At 40.7% G+C, this 23,004-nt stretch overlaps 1 protein-coding gene across 1 annotated transcript in view; it reads left to right on the top strand.

Moving 5' to 3' along the window:
• hop (tyrosine-protein kinase hopscotch) overlaps positions 1 to 23,004 on the top strand; it is a 243,615-nt gene that overhangs the window by 58,711 nt on the left and 161,900 nt on the right. Inside the window, exons 9-12 of the mRNA XM_068353566.1 lie at positions 9,266 to 9,457; positions 16,256 to 16,369; positions 20,998 to 21,186; positions 22,548 to 22,676. Coding sequence (XP_068209667.1) covers positions 9,266 to 9,457; positions 16,256 to 16,369; positions 20,998 to 21,186; positions 22,548 to 22,676 — 624 coding nt within the window. The remainder of the gene's footprint in view (positions 1 to 9,265; positions 9,458 to 16,255; positions 16,370 to 20,997; positions 21,187 to 22,547; positions 22,677 to 23,004) is intronic.

Genomic DNA, 23,004 nt, shown 5'->3' with positions numbered 1-23,004 from the left:
CAACCTTTTCTGAAGAAGTGTTTTAATTCATTCATTCTACCTTGTTTCGAGTATAGTTCTTCTGTCTCGTCTTCAGCCGCTGATTCTCATCTTAATTTGTTGGATAGGAACTTATGTTCTATTAAATTTCTTATTCCTTATCTAAATATTAATCTTTGGCACTGTCTATCAATTAGTTTGTTATGCATTTTTATAAGATTTTTCATAAATCTGATCACCCTTTACATTCAGATCTTCCCGGACAGTTCCATCTTGTTCGTAATACTGTACTGGGCAGGCCATTAATTCTAATAGTCAGGCCTTCTGCATCATGAGCCTCAATACTACAAAGTATTCTAGAAGTTTTATTCCAGCTGTGATCAAGTTGAGAAATGATCTTCCTATTCGGGTTATTGAATCGATAGAACGTCAAAATCTCAAACTTGCAGCATATGTTTTTATGTGGAACAGGTTGACATAAGTCTTTTTATAGTATATTTATGTAATATCGTTTATTTGTTTCCTTATTTCATTTCCTTACCAAGCTATTTTTTCCTGTTGGAGCCCTTGGGCTTATTATATTACTGTATTTTGATCTTTTAACTAGGGTTGTAGCTTAGCTAATAACAACAACAACAACTAAATTTTTGAGAGGTGCACTAAGTAAATGTTATGACTAGGCTGAGATACTTTGCATTGTTTGCAACTTGAGGGAAAATTTATAGTACACAAGAAAGGTGTACTAAGCAAGTGCTACCATGTGACTGAGATACTTTTCATTGGTTGCAAGGGAAATAAGCATACACTATGTTACTTCTCAGCTCATATAAGTTCAAGAAAGCCCTATGTAAATTAACTTAATGGGGGATATAGAAGATAATTTTTTTAAAATAGTGCCAAGTGTTGAATTTTGAAGTAGACAAATAATACAGTATGAATGTAAGACAGATATCAATATATTGTTGTAGTTATTAAAACTTTCTTTTGTTCCATAACCGAAATACAAACCACGCTATTTACAAAGGGTATTACTTTTAGCGCAGCTGAAATGACGAGCCAATAGTTTTTAACAAGGGTTAATTACCCCCGCGCTAGTTAGCGGGGGGTGGGGAAGGGTAGCTTGCTACCCCTCCCCCCTCCTCACACCGGTGACTTGCTTCACTTCACTTTTGGCTCGGCGGTGATCAGACGTGTCTGTTCATCGCCTTCGTGACAGCCTTTAATTTTCTGCTTTTTCTTTTCAGCTTGTGTGATTGGTTGGAAGTTGACCTTCAGTTATTTTCTTTTATTTACTATGCGTACATGCCCTGGAGTTGCCGGCCGTCCTTGTGGGACTTTCATGTCGGACGTTATTACGGATCCTCACACCCTCTGCCCTCAATGTCGGGGCCGACGGTGCGACCAGGATAACATGTGCCATGAGTGCAGGGAGTGGTGTGCCTCCCAGTGGGAGAGGTTTGGCCGTCGGCGTAAGAAGAAGTCCAAGAGAGACCGTTCTCCTCCGGGGTTAGCCTTGAAGGAGGAAGGTTCTCGGGACTCTTCTTCCGCCCCCCAAACCTCCTCCGAAGCTCCCCCTCGTCCGCCTCCTAAGGAGAGTCGTCCGAGTGGGAGCGCGGGCCCTTGTTCTGTTTCCCTACCTTCGGTGGGGGGAGAGGGCGTCGCCTCCCATAGCGAGGCGGTTCCCCCTCCTCCTCCGGGGGAGGTTATTGATAATAATGCCTTATCCAGTGATGATCTTTTACAGATTTGGTCGTTCCTTGGGCTTAAGGGCTTGCCCTCCAGGGTCGCTCTTATTGACCTTGTCTCGTTGGGGGCCGCTGTTAAACAGTCGCCGGTGGTAGCGGAGGTAGACCCTCTGTCTATTGTCGACGTCGTGGTGACAGAGGCCTCCGACGTGGCTGGGCCTTCCGCCGCAGGTGCTGTTGCTGGTGATGGTGCTCAAGGCTCTCCTCCTCCTTCCATGCATCCTTCGAAGGGGGAAGTGAGTCCTTCGGTCTCGACTGCTGCCCAGCTTCCTTCTGAGGGAAGTGTTTTGACGGAGACTCCCCTTCGGAGGACCGATGGTCCCGACGATCTCCCCCGAGGCCGCCTCCGCCGTAAGGCTCACCACCCTCTATGCCACAAGGGCCTCCCTTCCCCTTACAGGGGGTCTAAGAGGCGCCTTTTTGGGTCTTCGTCCTCCGGGGGGGACTCTCCTCGTCAGCCTCAACCGACTGCTCCGCCCTCCTTGAACCTCTCTGCAGACCGCTCACCATCTCCTGCCGGCTCTTCGCCTTCTGGAGAACTCGTCACCCGACGGGCAACGGTCCCTTCGGGGCTAAGGGATTCTTCCCTTACGCGAGCAGGGCTAGCGCACAAGCGTTCTCCTGCTCGCCAGCGCTCTCCTGCTCGCCAGTGATCTCCTGCTCGCCAGCGATCTCCTGCTCGTCGACGATCTCCTGCTCGCCAAGACTCTCCTGCTTGTCGGCTCTCTCCTGATGTTCGCCCCCCCTCGCCAGCACTCTCCTGCTCGTCAGCTCTCTTCCGAGCGTCAGCGCTCATTTGAGGACCATCGCCCTGCGGTCTCTGACCACCCTTTAGTTCCTGCTGAACTCCCTGCTCACCATCCACCTGGTCCTGTGGCTACGCAACATCGTGCTGCGCGTGTGTCAGAAACACATGTTCGCCAACGCGCCAGCGATCTTCCCGTTCCTGGTCGTGAACGCGCCGCACCACCTGTCCTCTCACAGGACACGCGTCGACCTTCTGCTCGCCAGCGATCACCAGCTCGCCAGCGATCACCTACACATGCTGCTCGCCATCGCACGACCCTGCATGATCGCCCGCTTACGCATGCTGCTCCTCATCGCACAACCCTGAACGATCGCCCTCCTGCGGATGCTGATCACCATCGCACCCTTTCACGCGATCATTCACCTGCGCATGCTGCTTGCCATCGCACAACCCTGCACGATCGCCCGCTTACGCATGCTGCTCCTCATCGCACAACCCTGAACGATCGCCCTCCTGCGGATGCTGATCACCATCGCACCCTTTCACGCGATCATTCACCTGCGCATGCTGCTCGCCATCGCACAACCCTGCACGATCGCCCTCTTACGCATGCTGCTCCTCATCGCACAACCCTGAACGATCGCCCTCTTGCGGATGCTGATCACCATCGCACCCTATCAAGCGATCATTCACCTACACATGCTGCTTGCCATCGCTTACCATCACGCGGTCATTCACCTGCGCATGCAGCTCACCATCGCACATCAGTGCATCGACATACCACAGCTCGTCATCGATCGCCTGTGGATCTACATCGCCAGCGATCTTCTTCACCTACGCGGCAGCACGATCCCTCGCCGTCGTGCCATCGCTTGCGTTCGTCGCCTCGGACACGTGTTCATTTACCTGCCCACCCTCACGCCCACTCGCCTGCGCGCCCGCGCGATCGCTCGCCTGCGCGCCCGCGCGATCGCTCGCCTGCGCGCCCGCGCGATCGCTCGCCTGCGCGCCCGCGCGATCGCTCGCCTGCGCGCCCCGCGCGATCGCTCGCCTGCGCGCCCGCGCGATCGCTCGCCCACTCGCCCGCGCGACCGCTCGCCCGCGCGACCGCTCGCCCGTGCGCCCGCGCAATCACCCGCGCGACCATTCGCCTTTGCGCGACCGTTCGCCCTCGCGCGACCATAGTTCGCGGCGAATTCCACAGCCGGTGGTAGCAGCAGGGATGCGTGCTCCTAGACGGCACTCGGGATCACCTCCATCCAAGCACAGGTTGGTAGTGCAGGTCGAAGACAGGTCAGTACAGCATTCTTCCCCACCTTCTTTTCAGGCAGGTACCGTCGTGTCCACTCCAAAGGATCGCCCGATCCCTTTCACCTTAGCGAGGATTTCGGACTCTGTGTCCTTGGAGCAGCTGACTTGGTTTGGTCCGCTGGCACGGGCGTTAGTGAGGGTTATGAAACCAGCACTCGCCGGCCAGGGTAACAAATCAGCGGCTGTCTCTCCTACGCTGAAGAGAAAGAGAGGAGTGGACTTCGTGGTGACTTCCCCCAGGGCGAAGTTGGTTCCCAAGAGGTCGGTCTCGAGGGTCCCCTCTCCTGCACGAGTACTCTCTCCTTCTCCTGTGGACGAGGCCTTTCCGTCCTCAGGTGAGTCCAGTGGGGCGGTAGTCTTCCCCTCGGCACCAGGGGCGGAGACTTCGCTTCAGGCAGGAGAATCGTCTCGTGAGGAAGGGGCCCCTCGAACTTCGTTGTTGGGATCCTGTATCCCTCCCAGGAGGGAACCCAAGGATTCCAAGACCATCCCTAAATCCTCTGCAAGGATTCGTCAGGAACCCACGACTACCCAGGGGAATGTCCACGTATCACCCCAGGAAGAGATTCCTGGGGCAGGAGACTTAGCTGCCAGCCCGCAGGGAGGAGAACAGCAAGAGTCCGAACATGCCTTCTGGCAGGTCCTAAGCCTGATAAGGCAACTTAACAGTCTTACGGATCCAGTCATCCCCCCCCGTGAAGGCAAAGACACGATTCTGGATGAAGTGTTTGACGTTCGGAAGGCCCCTAAGACCAGTGCAGCTCTGCCCTGGTCTCGGGGGCTGAAGAGTGCCAGAGCTAGGGCCAATGCTCAGCTCGCACTTCTTGCCTCCTCCAGTCGTTCCACTGCCGGGAACAAACTCATCCCTCCTCCTCGCCTTCAGCAGAGGAGGTATTTCGAGATCCTGGGTGAGCACAACCTCGCTCTTCCTCTCCATCACTCTGTGGAGGAGCTGGCGAAGGGAGTTCCCTTGGAGAAACTCTCTGCCCGGCAGGTGTCGTTCTCGGCGGCAGAGATCCTTAACCACGAGAAGGTCGCTAAGTGTGCCATGCAGGCCACTTCGTGGCTGGACTTCTGGTTAGGATCTCTGGGCATCCTATTGCGATCGGAGGACTTGTCCAAGGGAGACCAATAGGAAGGCCCTAGAGACCTTCTTGCTCTCGGGCACCCGCTCCATCGAGTTTTTGGCGCACCAGGTTACCACCCAGTGGGCCAACTCGGTGTTGAAGCGTCGCGATGCTGTGTCCGAGAGATTCCATCCGAAGGTTCCCGCCGTAGATGTGTGTAGGCTCCGACATGCCTCCCTCCTGGGGGAGAGCCTGTTTGAGCCTCAAGACTTGGAGCGAACGGCTGAGAGGTGGAGGAAATCCAGCACGGACTCCCTCCTCCACAGGGCCCTTACAACTCGGCCCTATAAGCCTCCAGCCCCGCCACAACAGCAGCAACAGCCTCGTAAGGCTCCCAAACAGGCACCGGCAGCTAAGAAAGTGGTGTCTAAGCCCCAGCCCTTTCCAGCCAAGGTCAAGAGGGGCGGTAAGTCCTCCAGGGGAGGCAAGACTTCTAGGGGTGGCGGCCGCGGCCGCAAGCCCTAGGGGTGGCAGTCCCCCTGCGTGTCCACCTGTGAGGGGATGCCTTCAGCGTTGCGTCCGCAGGTGGCAACATCACGGGGCCGATGCTTGGACGGTCTCAGTGATCAGCCAAGGTTATCGCATCCGGTTCACGTCATCTCAACCTCCCCTGACAGCGAATCCAGTGTCGTTGAGCTCCTATGCCATGGGATCGGCAAAGGGGCTGGCCCTTCAGGCCGAAGTCGAGACCATGTTCGAGAAGGGTGCTCTCCAGGAGGTCGTGGACGGCTCTCCAGGCTTCTTCAGTCGACTCTTTCTTGTAAAGAAGGCTAGTGGAGGCTGGAGACCCGTCATCGATCTCTCGGCTCTGAACAGGTTTGTCAAACAAACCCGGTTCAGCATGGAGACAGCAGACACGGTCAGACTTGCGGTGAGACCACAAGACTTCATGTGTACACTGGATCTAAAGGATGCGTACTTCCAGATCCCAATCCATCCGTCTTCCAGGAAGTACCTGAGATTCTGCCTAGACAACAAGATCTACCAGTTCAAGGTGCTGTGTTTCGGTCTCTCCACAGCTCCTCAGGTGTTCACCAGAGTGTTCACCCTGATTTCGACTTGGGCGCACAGGAACAGCATTCGTCTCCTTCGTTACCTAGACGATTGGCTGATCCTAGCAGACTCGGAGTCGACCCTTCTTCGGCACCGAGACAGGCTTCTAGATCTTTGCCAGGATCTGGGGATCGTGGTAAACCTCGAGAAGTCCTCTCTGCAGCCGTCCCAACGACTGGTTTATCTAGGCATGCTAATAGACACCAATCTCCACAAAGCCTTTCCATCAGACGACCGGATAGCAAGGCTGAGGAGGGTGGCGAAACCTTTCCTCAGGCGAAAAGAACTCCCCGCCCAATCGTGGTTGCGTCTCTTAGGCCACCTATCCTCCCTGGCCCGCCTGGTTCCAAACAGCCGCCTCAGGATGAGATCCCTTCAATGGCGGCTCAAGTCCCGGTGGAATCAAGGATCCGATTCCTCGGACATTCTGATCCCAATGGGGTCTCTGGAACAGACGGACTTGCGGTGGTGGCTGGCCGACGAGAACCTGCGGAAGGGAGTGAGTCTTCTCGTCCTCCCCCCGGAATTGACTCTGTTTTCGGACGCGTCAAAAGAAGGGTGGGGGGCGCACGTTCTGAACCAGAGGGCCTCAGGCCTTTGGTCAGAATCAGAAAAGTGCCTACACATCAACCTGCTAGAATTGAAGGCCGTCTTTCTGGCCCTTCAACAGTTCCAACGGTTCCTGGCGGGTCACTCCGTGGTGGTGATGAGCGACAACACCACGGTAGTGGCTTATATCAACAAGCAGGGAGGCACTTTTTCGCAATAGCTATCCCATCTTGCAGTAGAGACTCTGAGGTGGACCGAAACCCACTCGATAACACTATCAGCTCGCTTCATTCCTGGCAAGAGGAATGTGCTCGCCGACAGTCTGAGCAGGGCTTCGCAGATAGTGAGTACCGAGTGGTCTTTGGATCCTCAGATAGCCAACAAAGTCCTGACTTTGTGGGGTTCCCCGACGGTGGACTTGTTCGCGACAGCCTTGAACTTCAAGCTGCCCCTGTACTGCTCACCAGTCCCGGACCCCAAGGCACTCTGGCAAGATGCTTTCCAGCAACGGTGGGACAACATCGACGTGTACGCCTTCCCACCATTCTGTCTGATGAGAAGGGTGCTCAACAGGACCAGACTATCGGTCAACTGTTCCATGACTCTAGTAGCTCCGCTATGGCATCACGCGGAATGGTTTCCGGACCTTCTGCAACTCCTGACGGAACTCCCAAGGGAGCTTCCTCCACGACACGAGCTTCTCAGACAACCCCACTCCGGTGTCCCTCACAGGGCCGTAGCCTCGCTTCGGCTTCACGCCTGGAGACTATCCAGCGTCTCCTCGCGGAGAGAGGCTTTTCGCAACAGGTTGCGGAGAGAATGTCTCGGCACCTGCGAAGGTCCTCTGAGGGAGTCTACCAAGCGAAGTGGAGAGTCTTTTGTGGTTGGTGTCGTGGAAGGGGTATCTCTCCACTCGATGCCACCATTCCAGCAATAGCGGACTTCCTTGTGTATCTGCGAGAAGAAATGCGCCTTTCTGTCTCGGCAGTGAAAGGCTATCGCTCAGCCTTAAGCTTGGCCTTCAGATTGAAGGGCGTGGATATTTCTTCATCGCTAGAACTCTCTTTACTCATATGTAGCTATGAGCTTACCTGCCCCCAGTCGGAAGTGAGACCCCCTCCTTGGAACGTGGTTCGAGTCCTCAGGTCTCTCAAGAGACCTCCCTTCGAGCCATTACGCCAGGCCTCCGATCGCCACCTGTCTTGGAAGACGGCTTTCCTACTCGCCTTGGCCTCGGCCAAGCGAGTTAGTGAACTTCATGGTCTCTCGTACGACATCGCCCATTCTAGGGGATGGGGGGAGGTAACGTTCAGGTTCGTCCCTGAGTTTGTGGCCAAGACTCAGAATCCTGGAGTGCCGAATCCTCGGTTCGACTCTTTCAGGATCGCGAGTCTCCGTTCTGTAACAAACGACCCAGACCAGCTGCTACTATGCCCAGTGAGGTGTCTGAGGTACTACTTGAAGAGAACGGCTGCAGTCCGTCCTCATGTGCGAGCTTTGTTTGTGAGCACAGGCAGGACAAAGAGGAGGGTCACCAGGAACACCATCTCTGCTTGGATTCGAAGGGTTATCCACCATGCCCTGAATCCTGACCCTCCTCCATCACGTCGCCTTCGGGCCCACGATGTCAGGGGTATTGCTACATCCCTGGCCTTCAAGAGAAACTTCTCTGTGACGCAGGTACTTCAAGCTGGGGTCTGGAAGCGTCAAACGACCTTCACAGCCCACTACCTGCAAGACGTGACCCACAGGAGCCTCGATACATTCTCTATCGGCCCTGTGGTGGCTGCACAACAGCTGGTCTAACCTCAGGCTCCTTTTTGGACAAATAGCAGTAGGTTGAGGGCGTTGTTACCCGGTCTTAGTCTGTGTGAATGAAAGAGTATGTCTGACCCTTACTTCTTTCTTCATTCTCCCCTCTCTTGGGGAAGCAGCATCCTGGTCCTCGCATAGCTGACCTCGACCTCTGCAGGTAACCCATGCTTCTTTGTGCTCCTAGTATTAAGCTTAATACTGTTGCGTCTCCCATACCCTGACGAGGTGGTATGGGGAACGTCCTATCCTAGAATTCCTATCTGAAGGTCTCAAGGTCAACTTCATAGGACGAGTCACACTCTCCTCCTCACACTACTTATGTAGGCCACTCGTTCCTAGCGATGCTAGGAACCTGTGAGGTACAGGGGCTCCCTCTCTCTGGTGCTGCTCACTGAGGGATCGAGCCCCCGGGCAAGCCGAAGTCAGTAAGGCTGGGGACTTTCCACCCTTCCTAAGGGGTAAGTCACCCTTTGTAAATAGCGTGGTTTGTATTTCGGTTACGGAACAAATGACAAATTTCAAAGATAATTTGTATTTTTCCTAACCATACAAACCTTAGCTATTTACACATATGTGCCCGCCATCCCTGACCCCCAAGTCAAGTCCTACCTCTAAGTGAAGTGAAGCAAGTCACCGGTGTGTGGAGGGGGGAGGGGTAGCAAGCTACCCTTCCCCACCCCCCGCTAACTAGCGCGGGGGTAATTAACCCTCGTTAAAAACTATTGGCTCGTCATTTCAGCTGCGCTAAAAGTAATACCCTTTGTAAATAGCTAAGGTTTGTATGGTTATGAAAAATACAAATTATCTTCGAATTTGTCATATTTATATAGTGGTTATGTTCAATACTCACTTTTGTACGTGCCTTTTTATATGCAATTATTATTAATAATTAATTTTATGATTGTTTAAGAGAAATTTATTCTCTTTAAATGTTTCAGGTCCATATAAAAGACAAAGAACAATCTTTCAGCAGCCTTGCACTCATGTTAAAAGAGTTGTGCAAAAATGGAGATCCAGAATTGAAAATGACAAGGATTTTGCCCCCATCAGATTATGATAATGCTGAGCCACTTTTACTTTCTGCTAGTCAAGATAAGAATATTCAAAGTAATAACCAAACTGGTCCAATGGTAAGTTTATTTTTTCTCTTAAATATATGTTTTCCCTTAATGATTAAATCATTACTTAGATATCCCTAACTTCTAGGAATAGTTCGAGAAAGTTGTTTAAAAAGGGTTAGCTCAGCCTTCATAATTTTTTCCCATCAAGTTCAATCATTTTACAGGTTTCCTCAATAGTGGACAGAGTATATACAATATTTGTTGTACCTGCTTGTATAAAGTGAACTATATCATAGAATCTCTTAGGCATGGCAAAGTTTTGAAGCCTGTAAAGGAGATGGGCTCTCATGAGAGTAGTGTGAGACTTCTCACATACCAGCAAGTTTTTAGTTTATGTACTTATAAAAAATTTCTTTGAAAATTCCCGTCTTTTGAGCTCACTATGTGAGTGCTACGGAATTTTTTAAGTACTTCATCTGTCTATTTGCAACTTTTCATGTTACATGAATATACTCCTAAGCAAACCCATATATATATATATATATATATATATATATATATATATATATATATATATAATATATATATATATATACATACATACATACATATATATATATATATATATATATATATATATATATATATATTTACATATACAGTATACATACATACTTAAACCAGATGGCTCTGTCGCTCACTGTCCGAAGGAAAAGGCCACCCTTTTGGCTGATGTTTGTTGAACAGTAAACAGAGTAATGAGAAACTTGATCTTCCTCATCCTTGTTTTCCTGAGACTAAACTTAAGTAGTTTAGCTTTTTGATCTTGTGAAATTAAAGCTCTGTTAATGGACCTTGACGCTAATGGAGGTGTAGACCCAAATGATATTTTTCCTTTGTTTTTTATAAAGACTGCTGATTTCTTAGCTCCAAAGTTATCTGTTGTTTTGCACAACTTAGCAAAAATAAAAGCTTTTAGCACTTGTTGGAGAATAGGTATTGTTACTCCACTTTTTAAGTGTGTTTGTGGTAGCTCAAATCCTACTGATTACCGCCCAATTTCCATAACCCTTATTATCTAAAACTTTTGAACGTCTTTTGGCAAAACATCCTAATAGGTTTGCTAAAGGTAATCATCTGTTCCCTAGTTTGCAATTTGGTTTTTGTAAAGGCCTTGGAGCATATGACGCCCGTCTTACAATCTCCAATGCTCAACAGAAATCCCTTGATTATGGTCAGGAAGTTTGTATGATTGGCCTTGATTTTACTGCTGCCTTTGACAGTGTTAATCGTGAGGCCCTTGTTTTCAACCTCAAATAGTTGGGAGTGGTTGGGTCATTTCTAAGCTTCATTATTGAATTTTTAAGTAAAAGATCGCAAAGAGTTCTTGTTGATGGGCACCGTAGTGAGTATAGGAATGCGATATCTGGTATCCCTCAGGGTAGTATTCTTGACCCATTACTTTTCTTACTATATACACAGGGAATGTGGTTTGGTCAAGAAAATAAGCTTGTTGCATATGCAGATGATGCTACACTCTTTGTATCAATTCTTTCTCTTGAATGTAGATCTGGGATTGCTGAATCCCCTAATAGAGATCTAGCTAGAATTAGTGCATGGTGTAAATTATGGAGCATGAAGTTGACTCTTAACAAAACTCAAAGTATGATTGTAAGTTGGTCAAGGATAGCATTGATAATGTTTCTTTAACTCTGTATGACTTTTGAAATTTTAGGTGTGATTCCTGACAGCAAATTTACTTTTGAGAAACACAGGTCTGTGTCTTCTTCAGTTTCACAAAAAATTGGCTTATTGAGAAGGTCTTAAGATTATTGGCGATCAATCTATTCTGATGAAGTGTTTTGAATTTTTTATTCTACCTTGTTTTGAGTATTGTTCTCCTGTCTGGTCTTCACCTGCTTTATTCTCATCTTAATTTGTTGGACAGGAACTTACGGTTTATTAAATTTGTTCATTATTCATTATTCATTCCATAGCTCTTTGAGTAGTATCTGACTCATGTTCTATGTTCGTTGAGATACTACCTCTGGAGAGTTATGGGGTCCTTTGACTAGCCAGACAGTACTGCATAGTATCCTTCTCTCTGGTTACGGTTCTTTCCCTTTGCCTACAGACACCGAAAAATCTGGCCTATTCTTTACAGATTCTCCTCTGTCCTCATACACCTGACAACACTGAGATTACCAAACAATTCTTCTTCACCCAAGGGGTTAACTACTACAATGTAATTGTTCAGTGGCCACATTCCTCTTGGTAAGGGTATAGGAGACTCTTTAGCTATGGTAAGCAGCTCTTTTAGGAGAAGGACACTCCAAAGTCAAACCATTGCTCTCTAGTCTTAGGTAGTGCCATAGCCTCTGTACCATGGTCTTCCACTGTCTTGGGTTAGAGTTCTCTTGCTTAAGGGTACACTCGGGCACACTATTCTATCTAGTTTCTCTTCCTCTTGTTTTGTTAAAGTTTCTATCGATTATATAGAAAATATTTATTTTGATGTTATTACTCTTCTTAAAATATTTTATTTTTCCTTGTTTCCTTTCCTCACAGGGCTATTTTCCCTGTTGGGCCCCTTGGGCTTATAGCATCCTGCTTTTCCAACTAGGGTTGTAGCTTAGCATTTAATAATAATGATAATAATAATTTAGTAAGTCTCCATGTTTCTGATGCATAAATTAATACTGGTAGGACCATCTGATTATGATTATGTTCTCTTTAGAGAAAATGGCATTTTATATATATATGTATATATATATATATATATATATATATATATATATATATATATATTATATACATATACATATATATATATATATATATATACAGTAGGGTCCCGAATTAAGCGTGTTCAAATTACACGATTCCCCTTTTCCGCGATCGCTATTTTTCAAAAATAAATTTTCTGTATCTGCGAGGCTGTTCAAAGTTCGCGAGTCAAGCACTACAAAATGTATCAAATCTATTGTCTTTTTAAGTATATTGGTAGCCCTAAATACGGTGATTTATAATAAATGTTACAAAACAATATCAACATTACATTTCATTAACATAATTTCATAATGAATAGCCTATTTAAGGATAAATTTCCACATCAACAATGAAATCAACTGTTAACTGTGCGAGTCCAGCTGACAAAATGTAAACAGAAATGTGGTTACGTTCTCGGCAATCTTTATCTTTCTCCAACCTTACGATAATTGTAATGGTAGTGTTAATGATGGTATATTAAAGCATTATTTTTGTTTAGTACAGTATATTTAAAAGCCTTATTTTTCCCTCTGGGCGTTCAAGGTTTTCACGAGTAGACTGGGTTCGTTTATCGGCAGTGAATAGCCTAAACTTCGGTAACGAGTCGTCAATATTTTGTCATATTTTAAACAGTATACATTTGATTTGCAAACATTGGTTTTGTAGAGTAGACGGTAAAATAAAATCTAGAGAGAGAGAGAGAGAGAGAGAGATTTGATGGCAGAAATCTCTCTCTCTCTCTCTCTCTCTCTCTCTCTCTCTCTCTCTCTCTCTCTCTCTCTCTATTTTATTTTACCGTCTACTCTACAAAACCAATGTTTGCAAATCAAATGTATACTGTTTAAAATATGACAAAATATTGACGACTCGTTACCGAAGTTTAGGCTATTCACTGCCGATAAACGATAACAAACCCTTTAATGCAAACTAACTGTATCCTTTGATATTCCTCTATATTTATCACGAATTCCTTCTATACCTCCTCAGACACTCTTATTTCAAATATCTAAATTATTCTTATCACAACTAACACCATCTAGTCATTTTCATTCCATTATATCTATTATTCCTCTGGATCTTATTCCCTTTCCTTATTCTGTTTATTCGATGGGATTCGTTTTTCCCTTTACCGTCTTTCAGAATCTATTTTTAGCCACTGGCAACCAAATCCCCCCTTCCCCCGTCTCCTACCGTCTCTCCTGCGAGTCCACCCAGCCTATCTCATCACTCCCCCCACTTTCATCCTCCCCTGTTCTAGGTCTGTAACCTTCTGCGTCATAATATCTCTCTCTCTCTCTCTCTCTCTCTCTCTCTCTCTCTCTCTCTCTCGTTATACAATACTTACAAATAGATGAAGAAACCAAAATCGGTTTTCTTGAAGTGTCAATTAAATACAAAACGAAAAAATTATACCGTGTATACATCCATTTCAATCATAGCTTAAAATACAGTAACCGATTTCGTCCGCAAACCACTATTTTTTAGGAAACTCCATTCTATTCCAGAAAATTTTTACTCTTTAAATGTCAATTGCGCTATAATAAAACATGTACTTATGTTGTTAAATTTCGGGTGTGTTTTAAAAATCGAGTATTGCTAACTTATTTTTGTTTTACTTTTGGCTGTGATCACATCAGCTGATGTCTAGCTTCCGCGCGAATACAATAACAAAGAATTGTTTACACCATTTCTTAACTTATTCAAACCATCTATACAGTTAATATTACATAAACACCAATGTGTTATAACCTATCATATTTATTGTTTAGTACTTTAAAACCATCCCTCTCTCTCTCTCTCTCTCTCTCTCTCTCTCTCTCTCTCTCTCTCTCTCTCTCTCTCTCTCTCTCTCACATCGAACGTTATAGCGGTAACCTAATTGTTCGGTGACTTTAAAAATAGGCCTAGTACTTTCTTCTTTTACCTTTTTTGCATATGGATCCATAAATGAGGTGGGTACAAGTTGACTTATAACTGAAGTTAGGAAAAGTATTTTGGATATGGAAAGGACAATTATCTTTCGTAACAGTTTAGAATTATCGTAAGTTATCACTGTCATTAGCGGCAGTTTGCTATTGTGGATTAAACGCATAAGGAAAAAAAATTTCCAGCTTTGCTACGAATTTAGGAATTTATATGGATACGGTAAGTAAAATATTTGTAATAACATAATGTTTACTAAATGTTTGTAATATCATTAGTTATGACTTAGATCATGTGTGTTTAATGCATTCGTTTGTTTATTATGATCGAAGATGGAGCGTAAACAAATGGAAGGTTTCCGTTTCAGGCGGCATCATAAAGAAAAACATTTCATAAATGGCATTCATTTCATTTATTTGAAAGTTCTAATAAAAAATAATTAGAACATTGGTAATAACAAATTCAACATATAATCTATACTTGGTAAAATTGCTGTCAATTCAAAAACACAGATGTATAAATGCGTCTGTTTCTTCGTTGTGATCAGAGATAAACGTAAACAAAACTTTGGTTGTCGTTTTCTATTGTGCTTTTTAGCGTGTTTAGGAAACGCATGATATAAAATTGCCTTTATTTTGATAATTCTGGATTTTCAATCATACAAGCTAGTCTATAGAGTGATGGTTTTGCTATTCACCAGTTGTATTATACAATAGATATGACAAACATTAAAATTTGTCTGTATTTTGGGTTGTGTTATAACGGGAAATATATGGTGTTTGCACCTATCCTGGTTGTAATTTTAACCATTTTTCAAGTTATTAGAACTTTAAAGTATATTAAATGTTTTATTTACTTACAAAAACAATTTGATATTATAAAGAAATACAGTATAGTACAAAGAAAGTATTGGAAATGGGTAGTAAACACATTTGAATAGGCAAATTGCTGGTTGCCATGGCCGCAATGGAATTATTTCTGTTAGTTGTGTTTCGAAATTCGCGATTTTCCATTTACACGAGCTCATTAATCGACCAAATTCTCGCATAATTCGGGACCCTACTGTATATATATATATATATATATATATATATATATATATATATATATATATGTATGTATGTATGCATTTATATATATATATATATATATATATATATATATATTTATTTATCTATATATCCATCTATCTATCTACAGTATACTGTATGTATATATATATATATATATATATATATATATATATATATATATATATATATATATGTGTGTGTGTGTGGAAACCATTATCCCCACAAGACTGAAATGTCTAAATTACACTGCCTCATCTCTATGGCAGATGGCAATGCTGTCAATTCAACCTAGCAATCAATTACATGATTCTTAGCCAATTCATTATTATCATCATAAACATCATAATCACTCAAGAAAGAGAAAATTCTTTTTCCAGGCTGGGGTATCACCAATTGCATTGAAATCCTCTGAGATTAGATCATTTCAAGTCTTTATATAATATGGGTCAACATTTAATCGCATTTATTATCAGGATCTCCAAAGGAGGAATGATGGCATGAAAATGAAAATACAAAAATTAGTAATGAACACTCCTAGCAAACTAAGCTATCACACCACAATGAAAAATAGATAATATACTGATTTTAACATTCATAGCCACCGCAATATAAATGAATAATACTTACTTATAGATAAACAAAACACTTATAATGCTGATCTTGATAAATAAATAGTGTACATCGTTCAAAGTTATCCACTCTTGCTGCAGTGAGAATAAAAAAAGCAACCACTTAGGACTTTCACTACCATCCTAATCTACATAGAAAATTTAAACAAACAACTGTCAGTCTTTCCCATTACAAACAACCATTAAACTAATTATACTCTCTCTCTCTCTCTCTCTCTCTCTCTCTCTCTCTCTCTCTCTCTCTCTCTCTCTCTCTCTCTCTCTCTCTCTCTCTCTCTCAACAAATTAAAGTAATATTCATAAAAATCACTCTTCCACAGTACGAGTCAGATAATTCTTTAACTTGTCTGGTGTGATCTACTTTCCTGGTTGCCATTGGATATAATTCAGTGTACCTTGTAAATCCAAACTTGTAGTATAAATAGTCCTGCAAATAACATGAAAATTACTTTATATTTTTGTAAACCTTACAGGTGATAAGTATGGATCATTTGACGTCATCTGAAAGCAAAATCATCAGAGGAAAATTCTCAAATGTATATATATCTCAGTGGAGTACAAAAGATAACATTGATGTTGCTGTGAAAGTAAGTAATACAGTAATTCTTTATTTGGGTTTTAAGCATTTATTTAGAATTTATGGTAGATTTATGCTTCTTGTGAATTTATAATTTTATTATAGTACTGTATCATTTGTATTGACTCGATGGAATAGTTAATTTTATAGTTACCAGATTCAAAGGAGTCCTATTTATTATTTAAAATTAAGATATCACTAAAATTGGTGCAGTGCTGATGTACATAATCTATGGCAATTTACAATATCTACTTTTTGTAAATACATGCTCGAAAGATTACTGCTCATTTCCAGTGTTAAGTCCCCTTAAGGTAAGAATAGATTTTGATATATTTGTTACCCTCTTCGCTCATGTATTTTCAGTGAGATCTGCCAATTTTGAGCTTGAGAATCTTATTTAGGGAATGGACAAGCTCAGGCCTGATGAGAGTTCTTAGATGAAATGCCCATGGCATAAGGAAATGTACATTCCTCATTTAATATATTACCTCATATAGCAAAAAACTGACATAAACTTTAATATGAGACTAATGATGATGATAAAGTTTTTACTGAATACCTGCTTGTATCCCTTTTCAGTGAATTATTAAAAGTTTTTTTTCATTCATTCTGTTGTAATAGATGCTTTTTAAAATGTATTTTTATAGTTTTCCATGTAGTTATATTTTATAGAAATGAAATATAAAATCATGTTTTAGATAGTTTCATATATATATATATATATATATATATATATATATATATATATATATATATATATATATATATATATATATATATATATATATATATATATATATATATATATATATATACATACATACATACATACATACATACATACATACTCGAGGGTAAGTCAGAAAGTTCCAGGAATATGTTGAAATGTGTATTCATCCTAAGGGAATAAACAACCCAAATAATATGTAAACAAACCGTTGGTATGTACTAATCCATATAGACTAAGTACCTCATTTGTCCTCTTGCAACTGCAGTGTTAACAGCTGCTTAAATAAAGTAACTGTTTAAGCCCATTAAAAAACTAATGAAATTACACTAAACATCTAGTTTCTCAACAAAGTTTGAATGGAATTCAAGAAAAATAATTGGGTCCAGCACCAAACCATTTGGACAACTAGCATCTCTGAGTCAGCCAATCAAGATGATATCTCATCCAAATAATAAAATTATTAATATTGTTAATGGTATCTTCTCTTCCTTCTCCTGCTTCCTTTGCAATCTCTATGTACTCATTCTGTTATTGTTAATGTCTATCTATCGTATGTTATTCTCATTGAATATCCTGCCCATGTTCATTTCTTTTTCTTATATGTTGTTAGAATATCCTCTACTTTAGTTAGCTGTTGTATCCGTGTTGCTCCTTTTCTGTCTCTTAAGTGTTACTTCCATCATTATTCTTTCCATAGTTCTATGGCTTATAACTAGCTTATGTTCTGAGGTTTTAGTAAGGCTCAAGTTTTGTAAAGCATAAGGGAAAACTGGTAGGATCATCTCATTAAATACTTTTCTTTTAAAGAAAGTGGCATTTTACGTTTCATAATATCATTTTGTTTTCCAAAAGCTCTCCATCCCATCCCATCCCATCCTTTACATTCAGATCTTCCCTGACAGTACCTACCTCTTAGTAATACTAGATATGCAGTTAATTTTAATAGTCACCCCTTCTCCATCATGAAGCTCAATACTACACATTATTCTAGAAGTTTTATTCCAGCTATTACCAAGATGTGTAATGATGTAATGGTCTTATAAATCAGGTAGTTGAATTGGTAGAACATCAAAAGTTCAAACTTGCAGCAAATGTTTTTATTTTGAACAGGCTGACACGAGTCTCTTTTTATAGTTTATATATGAAAGATTTGTTTTAATGTTTTTATTGTTCTTAGAATATTTTCTTTTCTTTGTTTGTAACTTCTCATATAGTTTATTTATTTCCTTATCTCCTTTCCTCACTGGGCTATTTTTCCCCTATTAGAGCCCTTTGGCTTATAACATCCTGCTTTTTCAACTAGGGTTGTAGCTTATCTAGTAATGATAATGATAATGCTTATCCTTCTTTTAATTTTGGTCTCATGTCCTGGGGAAACACTTGCTGTCTGTCCAAGTACATATGCTCATTAACAGTCTCTAAAGGTTTGTCCATAACTCTTATTTGTTGTCTCTCTGCATTTTTATTGAACATTATCTTAGTTTTACCCCTACATTTTTGCTCTATTGAAATCTTTAATCATCTTTTGCAATTCCTCCCATGATTCACTAAGCAGAACTATCTCCTCTTCAAATCCAAAGTTGTTTAGGTATTCTTCATTGATATTAAATCCTACATTTTCTCAATCTAAATTTTTCAAAACTTTTAGGCATGTTGTGAATTTCTCATTTGAAATTTTCTCGCTATCTTTAAGTAGTTTTAGGATTGCTATACTTCCTCAATAGATATCTTCAGTTGTTCTAACTTGTGATTCTTCTATTCCTCGTCTTTTAAGGGCTTTCATTACTGCTGAAGTTTAGACAGAAACAAAATGTTTCTCATAGTCTATAAATAGAAATCCTCATTAATTTTTATCTCTCCATCTCTATTGTTGATATTTCCATTTTCATCCTTTGAAGCAAACATCTGTTGCCATCCTGTTCTAAGTTTTCTTTTCTTCAATTTGATGCTTCTTTCTTCTTTTAGTGTTTTCTCTTATGTTGGTCTGATTATGTTTATGAATATCTTAGGTTTTAGTTTGATTATGGTATTTTATAGTTCTGCTAGTTCTATTTTATCTCTTTAGGATTTTACCCTCATTTCCAATCTTTTCTTTATTAGGTTTTTGGTCTTTTCTGAGTTTTCCTTGATTTTGTGTAGAAACTTTTCCACTTATCTCTTGTGCTGAATCCAATACAAATTTTATTAAATTATTGTTCATTTCTTCTTTCATTGTTTCCAATTTTAGCTGGGAGTGCATATTTTGTATTGATAACTAAATTTATCAGATTTTTAGTAAATTTAAACACGTAAGATCTTTCCTTTCTTCATGGGAATAGTTTGTTGGTGCATAGCAAACTATAATACTCCTATTGCACTGTTTTGATTTAAAATTTGCAAATAACAATGTATTATTTACAGCTCCCCAATCAGTTAATGCCTTTTCTGCTCTCGATGTCATCATCATTCCTACCCCTTCTATTCCAACTCCATCTGATCTTCCTAAATAGAAATATATATATATTGCCTTGGCCTAAGATTACAGATTACAATCTCTTTTACATATGACATACTAAACTCTTTTCCTTGTAGGGGATAGTGCCATCATTACATTTCATACAGTGCGCTGTAGACATTACCAAAGAATGCTTGCAGTATCCCTTCAATGTCTTGGTATATGAATGTTTTAGCCTTACACTTCCATTCTCACTTTCTTTCCTCCATCTTAATGTCCAACCTAACTCTTACTTCTCAATGCAACTGTTGTATTCTCCCCCATTGGCACCTCAGCACTGAATAGCCTCCAGGGCCCAGTGACTGGCCTTGTGGTCCAAAACCATAAACCAAGCTTGTGTGTTTTTGTATGACTTAGGAGGGTTTCATAAACTAAATTCCCCCTATTTCTTTAAAAGTCAAGTTTTGATACCTAAGATTCACATCAACCCAATTTCTGGCAGATCATACTAGTCTTAAGAAAATCAGTGGGTATTTTAGCTGGTCAATCTTTTTACCTACATTTATACTTACAATAATACCAAGCAACTGGTTTGTTAGGAAAAATATAATTCTTTAAAAATTGGAATGAATTTTCATTCCAAAATCTGCCTCCCAGTCACTCTAGTTTTTCACAGCTCATGTATCATTGGACACAAAGAGACTTTCTGCTTCTTGAGACTCAATGATTTTCTCTTTAAATTATGTGTAGCACTTCTGGCTAATTTGTATTATCTTCCTTTTTAAGAATGTACATACTTGAATTGTTCATAAGTATAGAAAAATTAATTATTAATACTAATAAATTTGTATATATCATTTGATTTTATTCCCAGAAAGTTCTAATAAGTCAGTCCTATACATGAGAATTAAATCTATTCGAAGAGTGGATTATCAAGTTGAAAATTTCTTTGTAAGTCCAACATAATTGACTTTGGAATCCAACTGTTAACCCCTGTCCACCATCTAATCTTCATTGCTTTCAATCAGCTGATATTGCTAAGACTAGTGAGCTACATTCCCTTATATAAGTATAGAAAAATCCTACAGGTATTTTTACTTATTGTCACTTTTAAAAAGACATTAATTCATTTGTATTCTGTTTTTCACTTATTCAATTTTTTTATTTATTGCACACACGTCTTATCTTTGAAAATTCCATAGTTGAAAGTTATTATCTATGGTGCGCATTGTATTACTTCCCTAACTTTGGTAATAACATTATCTTTCCGTGTAAATGTATTGTACTGAATGGCTTTTTTTAACTCAGTGTGAAGCTATATTGCCTAATCCATAAGTTAAGCTTGTGAATATAAGGTATTTAACAAAGCATTTTTAGCATAAGAGTTTGTTCACAAACACAATATAAAACATTGAAGAAAATTAATATTTGATAATTGAAAATATAATTTGACATTATTTGATTTTGCTTTCAGATGCCAAAGTTAAATGATGGTGACAGCGATCGCCTTTTGGTAATGATGAACGAGTTTGCATTTGTTAATTGTGAATGCATTGTCAGTATCTTAGGTGTAACGCTGACTCCCTTGTCTCTAGTCATGGAATATCTCCCTCTTGGACCCTTGGACAAGCATCTTCAAGCTCAAAGAGCACATATGAAAGAGGTAATTACATTCTTACCCTCTTATTGTATATGATAGATAGATCTTTTTGTTCTTGTTATAACAAAGCAGAATATTACTAAAATGCCCCAATAGCAAAAACAACCCAGTACAGAAAAAGAAATAAAGTAAATATTGAATATTTAAAAAAAATAGTAAAAGAAAACTAGGCAAATAACAAAGTAATGTAAATAACTAGTTTTTCCTCTGTTGATCCCTATATTTGGTTTTAGGGATACAGTACTTATATTCTAAAGATCCCTATTCTATTTATTATCTCTTCACTTCCATCTAATTGAAGTAATATGGTAATATAAGGTTGGCCTTGAGGTTTTTCAAGAAGATTAAATACGTTGTTTTTTGTGGTATTGGGCTTCATTTTTTATCTTGAAAAGCGATAAATTTCTTGTACCTGGTCTATCTTTTCATCTCGAACCCTGTTGTTCAGCTAGTTCTATATGCACATTGCATAAACTTTTTATAATTCTGATCATTCTTTGCATGCAGATCTTCCAAGGCAATACCATATACAGTATATGTAGTACTAGGTATACAGTTTTCTTTCAGCCGGTCACTGTATTGTGAAGTGATCTTCCTATTCTTGTAGTTGAATCAGTGGAGTTTTAGAAGTTCAAACATATTGCAAAACTTTTTCTGTTGAACATATTGACATACTTTGTCACATTTCATAGTTTATATATGACTTATTTAATGAACATTGTTACTAATCTTGATATATTTTACAATTTAGATTCACTCTTTTGTAGTTTATTTGTTACTATTCTATTCATTTATGCACAGGGATGTTTTTCCTTTTGGAGCACTTGGGTTGTAGCATTTTATTTTTCCAAATAGGGGTGTAGCTCGACTAGTGATAGTGATAATAGTCATAATATAAAATTAGAGCTAACAATTGCTGAGAGATAAAACCTTAGTTTTATTTCATAATGAGAGTATAGCTTAATTTTATATCATGTTTTTTTTTTTATAATTTCTTTGTATGCATAGAAAAATTTATATAATTTGAAACAAATGAGGGCTTGGCTAGTTTTAAGGAATTGGCCTTGTTTGTGTACATAAGATGATGTGTGAGGTGAATTAAAAAAAAAAGTGTATAAAGCTCAAGCTTTATACACAAGAGACTAGCTTGACGAAACTTTTAAATACAATTTTGTTTCCATACATTAACAATCCAATTTACGCTCTTAATAGGACAATGTTGTGACCCAATTTTTAGGTAACTGATTGTTTTAGAAAATACAGTATAAGTAAATTGAGAGGTTTGTGTTTAAGGAATATAAAAATCATTAACTTTCTTCACTACATTCCAATTTTCATGTAATTTTTGTGATTACAATTTTTAGGTAGAACTTGTGGAAGCAGCAACTTACTTGGCTCGTGCTTTATGGTACCTTAACATGGAAGGGATTCAACACAATAAAATTCGATGTCATAATGTGTTGGTTGCTAATCATACTGATCAAACTTTCAAGGTAAGAGCAGTTTATTATGAATCTTTTGATCCCTTGGAATGATTATGTTTTGTCATTTTCAAGAGATTTACCTTAGAATATACGTATTTGCCTTGATATATTTTTGGCTACATTTTGTTTGTTTATTTCATCTCAAACCCATCAGTGGAAAACACCTCTTTCAAGTGCCACGAGCTCATCACAGATGTTCAAATTCCTCTTCTGTTGAAAAGAAAGATAATGGCAGTTAACCATTGTGTTGGTAAAGGTAACTCATAAGAAGCTAAAATACTAGACAGAAAATACAATGAATCATCAACAGGCACTTAAATGAATAATGAAATAACAT

This window comes from Palaemon carinicauda, chromosome 30 (assembly GCF_036898095.1).
Source record: "Palaemon carinicauda isolate YSFRI2023 chromosome 30, ASM3689809v2, whole genome shotgun sequence".
Taxonomy (NCBI): domain Eukaryota; kingdom Metazoa; phylum Arthropoda; class Malacostraca; order Decapoda; family Palaemonidae; genus Palaemon; species Palaemon carinicauda.
The sequence above is the reverse complement of the archived record's forward strand: the minus strand, read 5'-3'. Positions and strand labels throughout refer to the sequence as shown.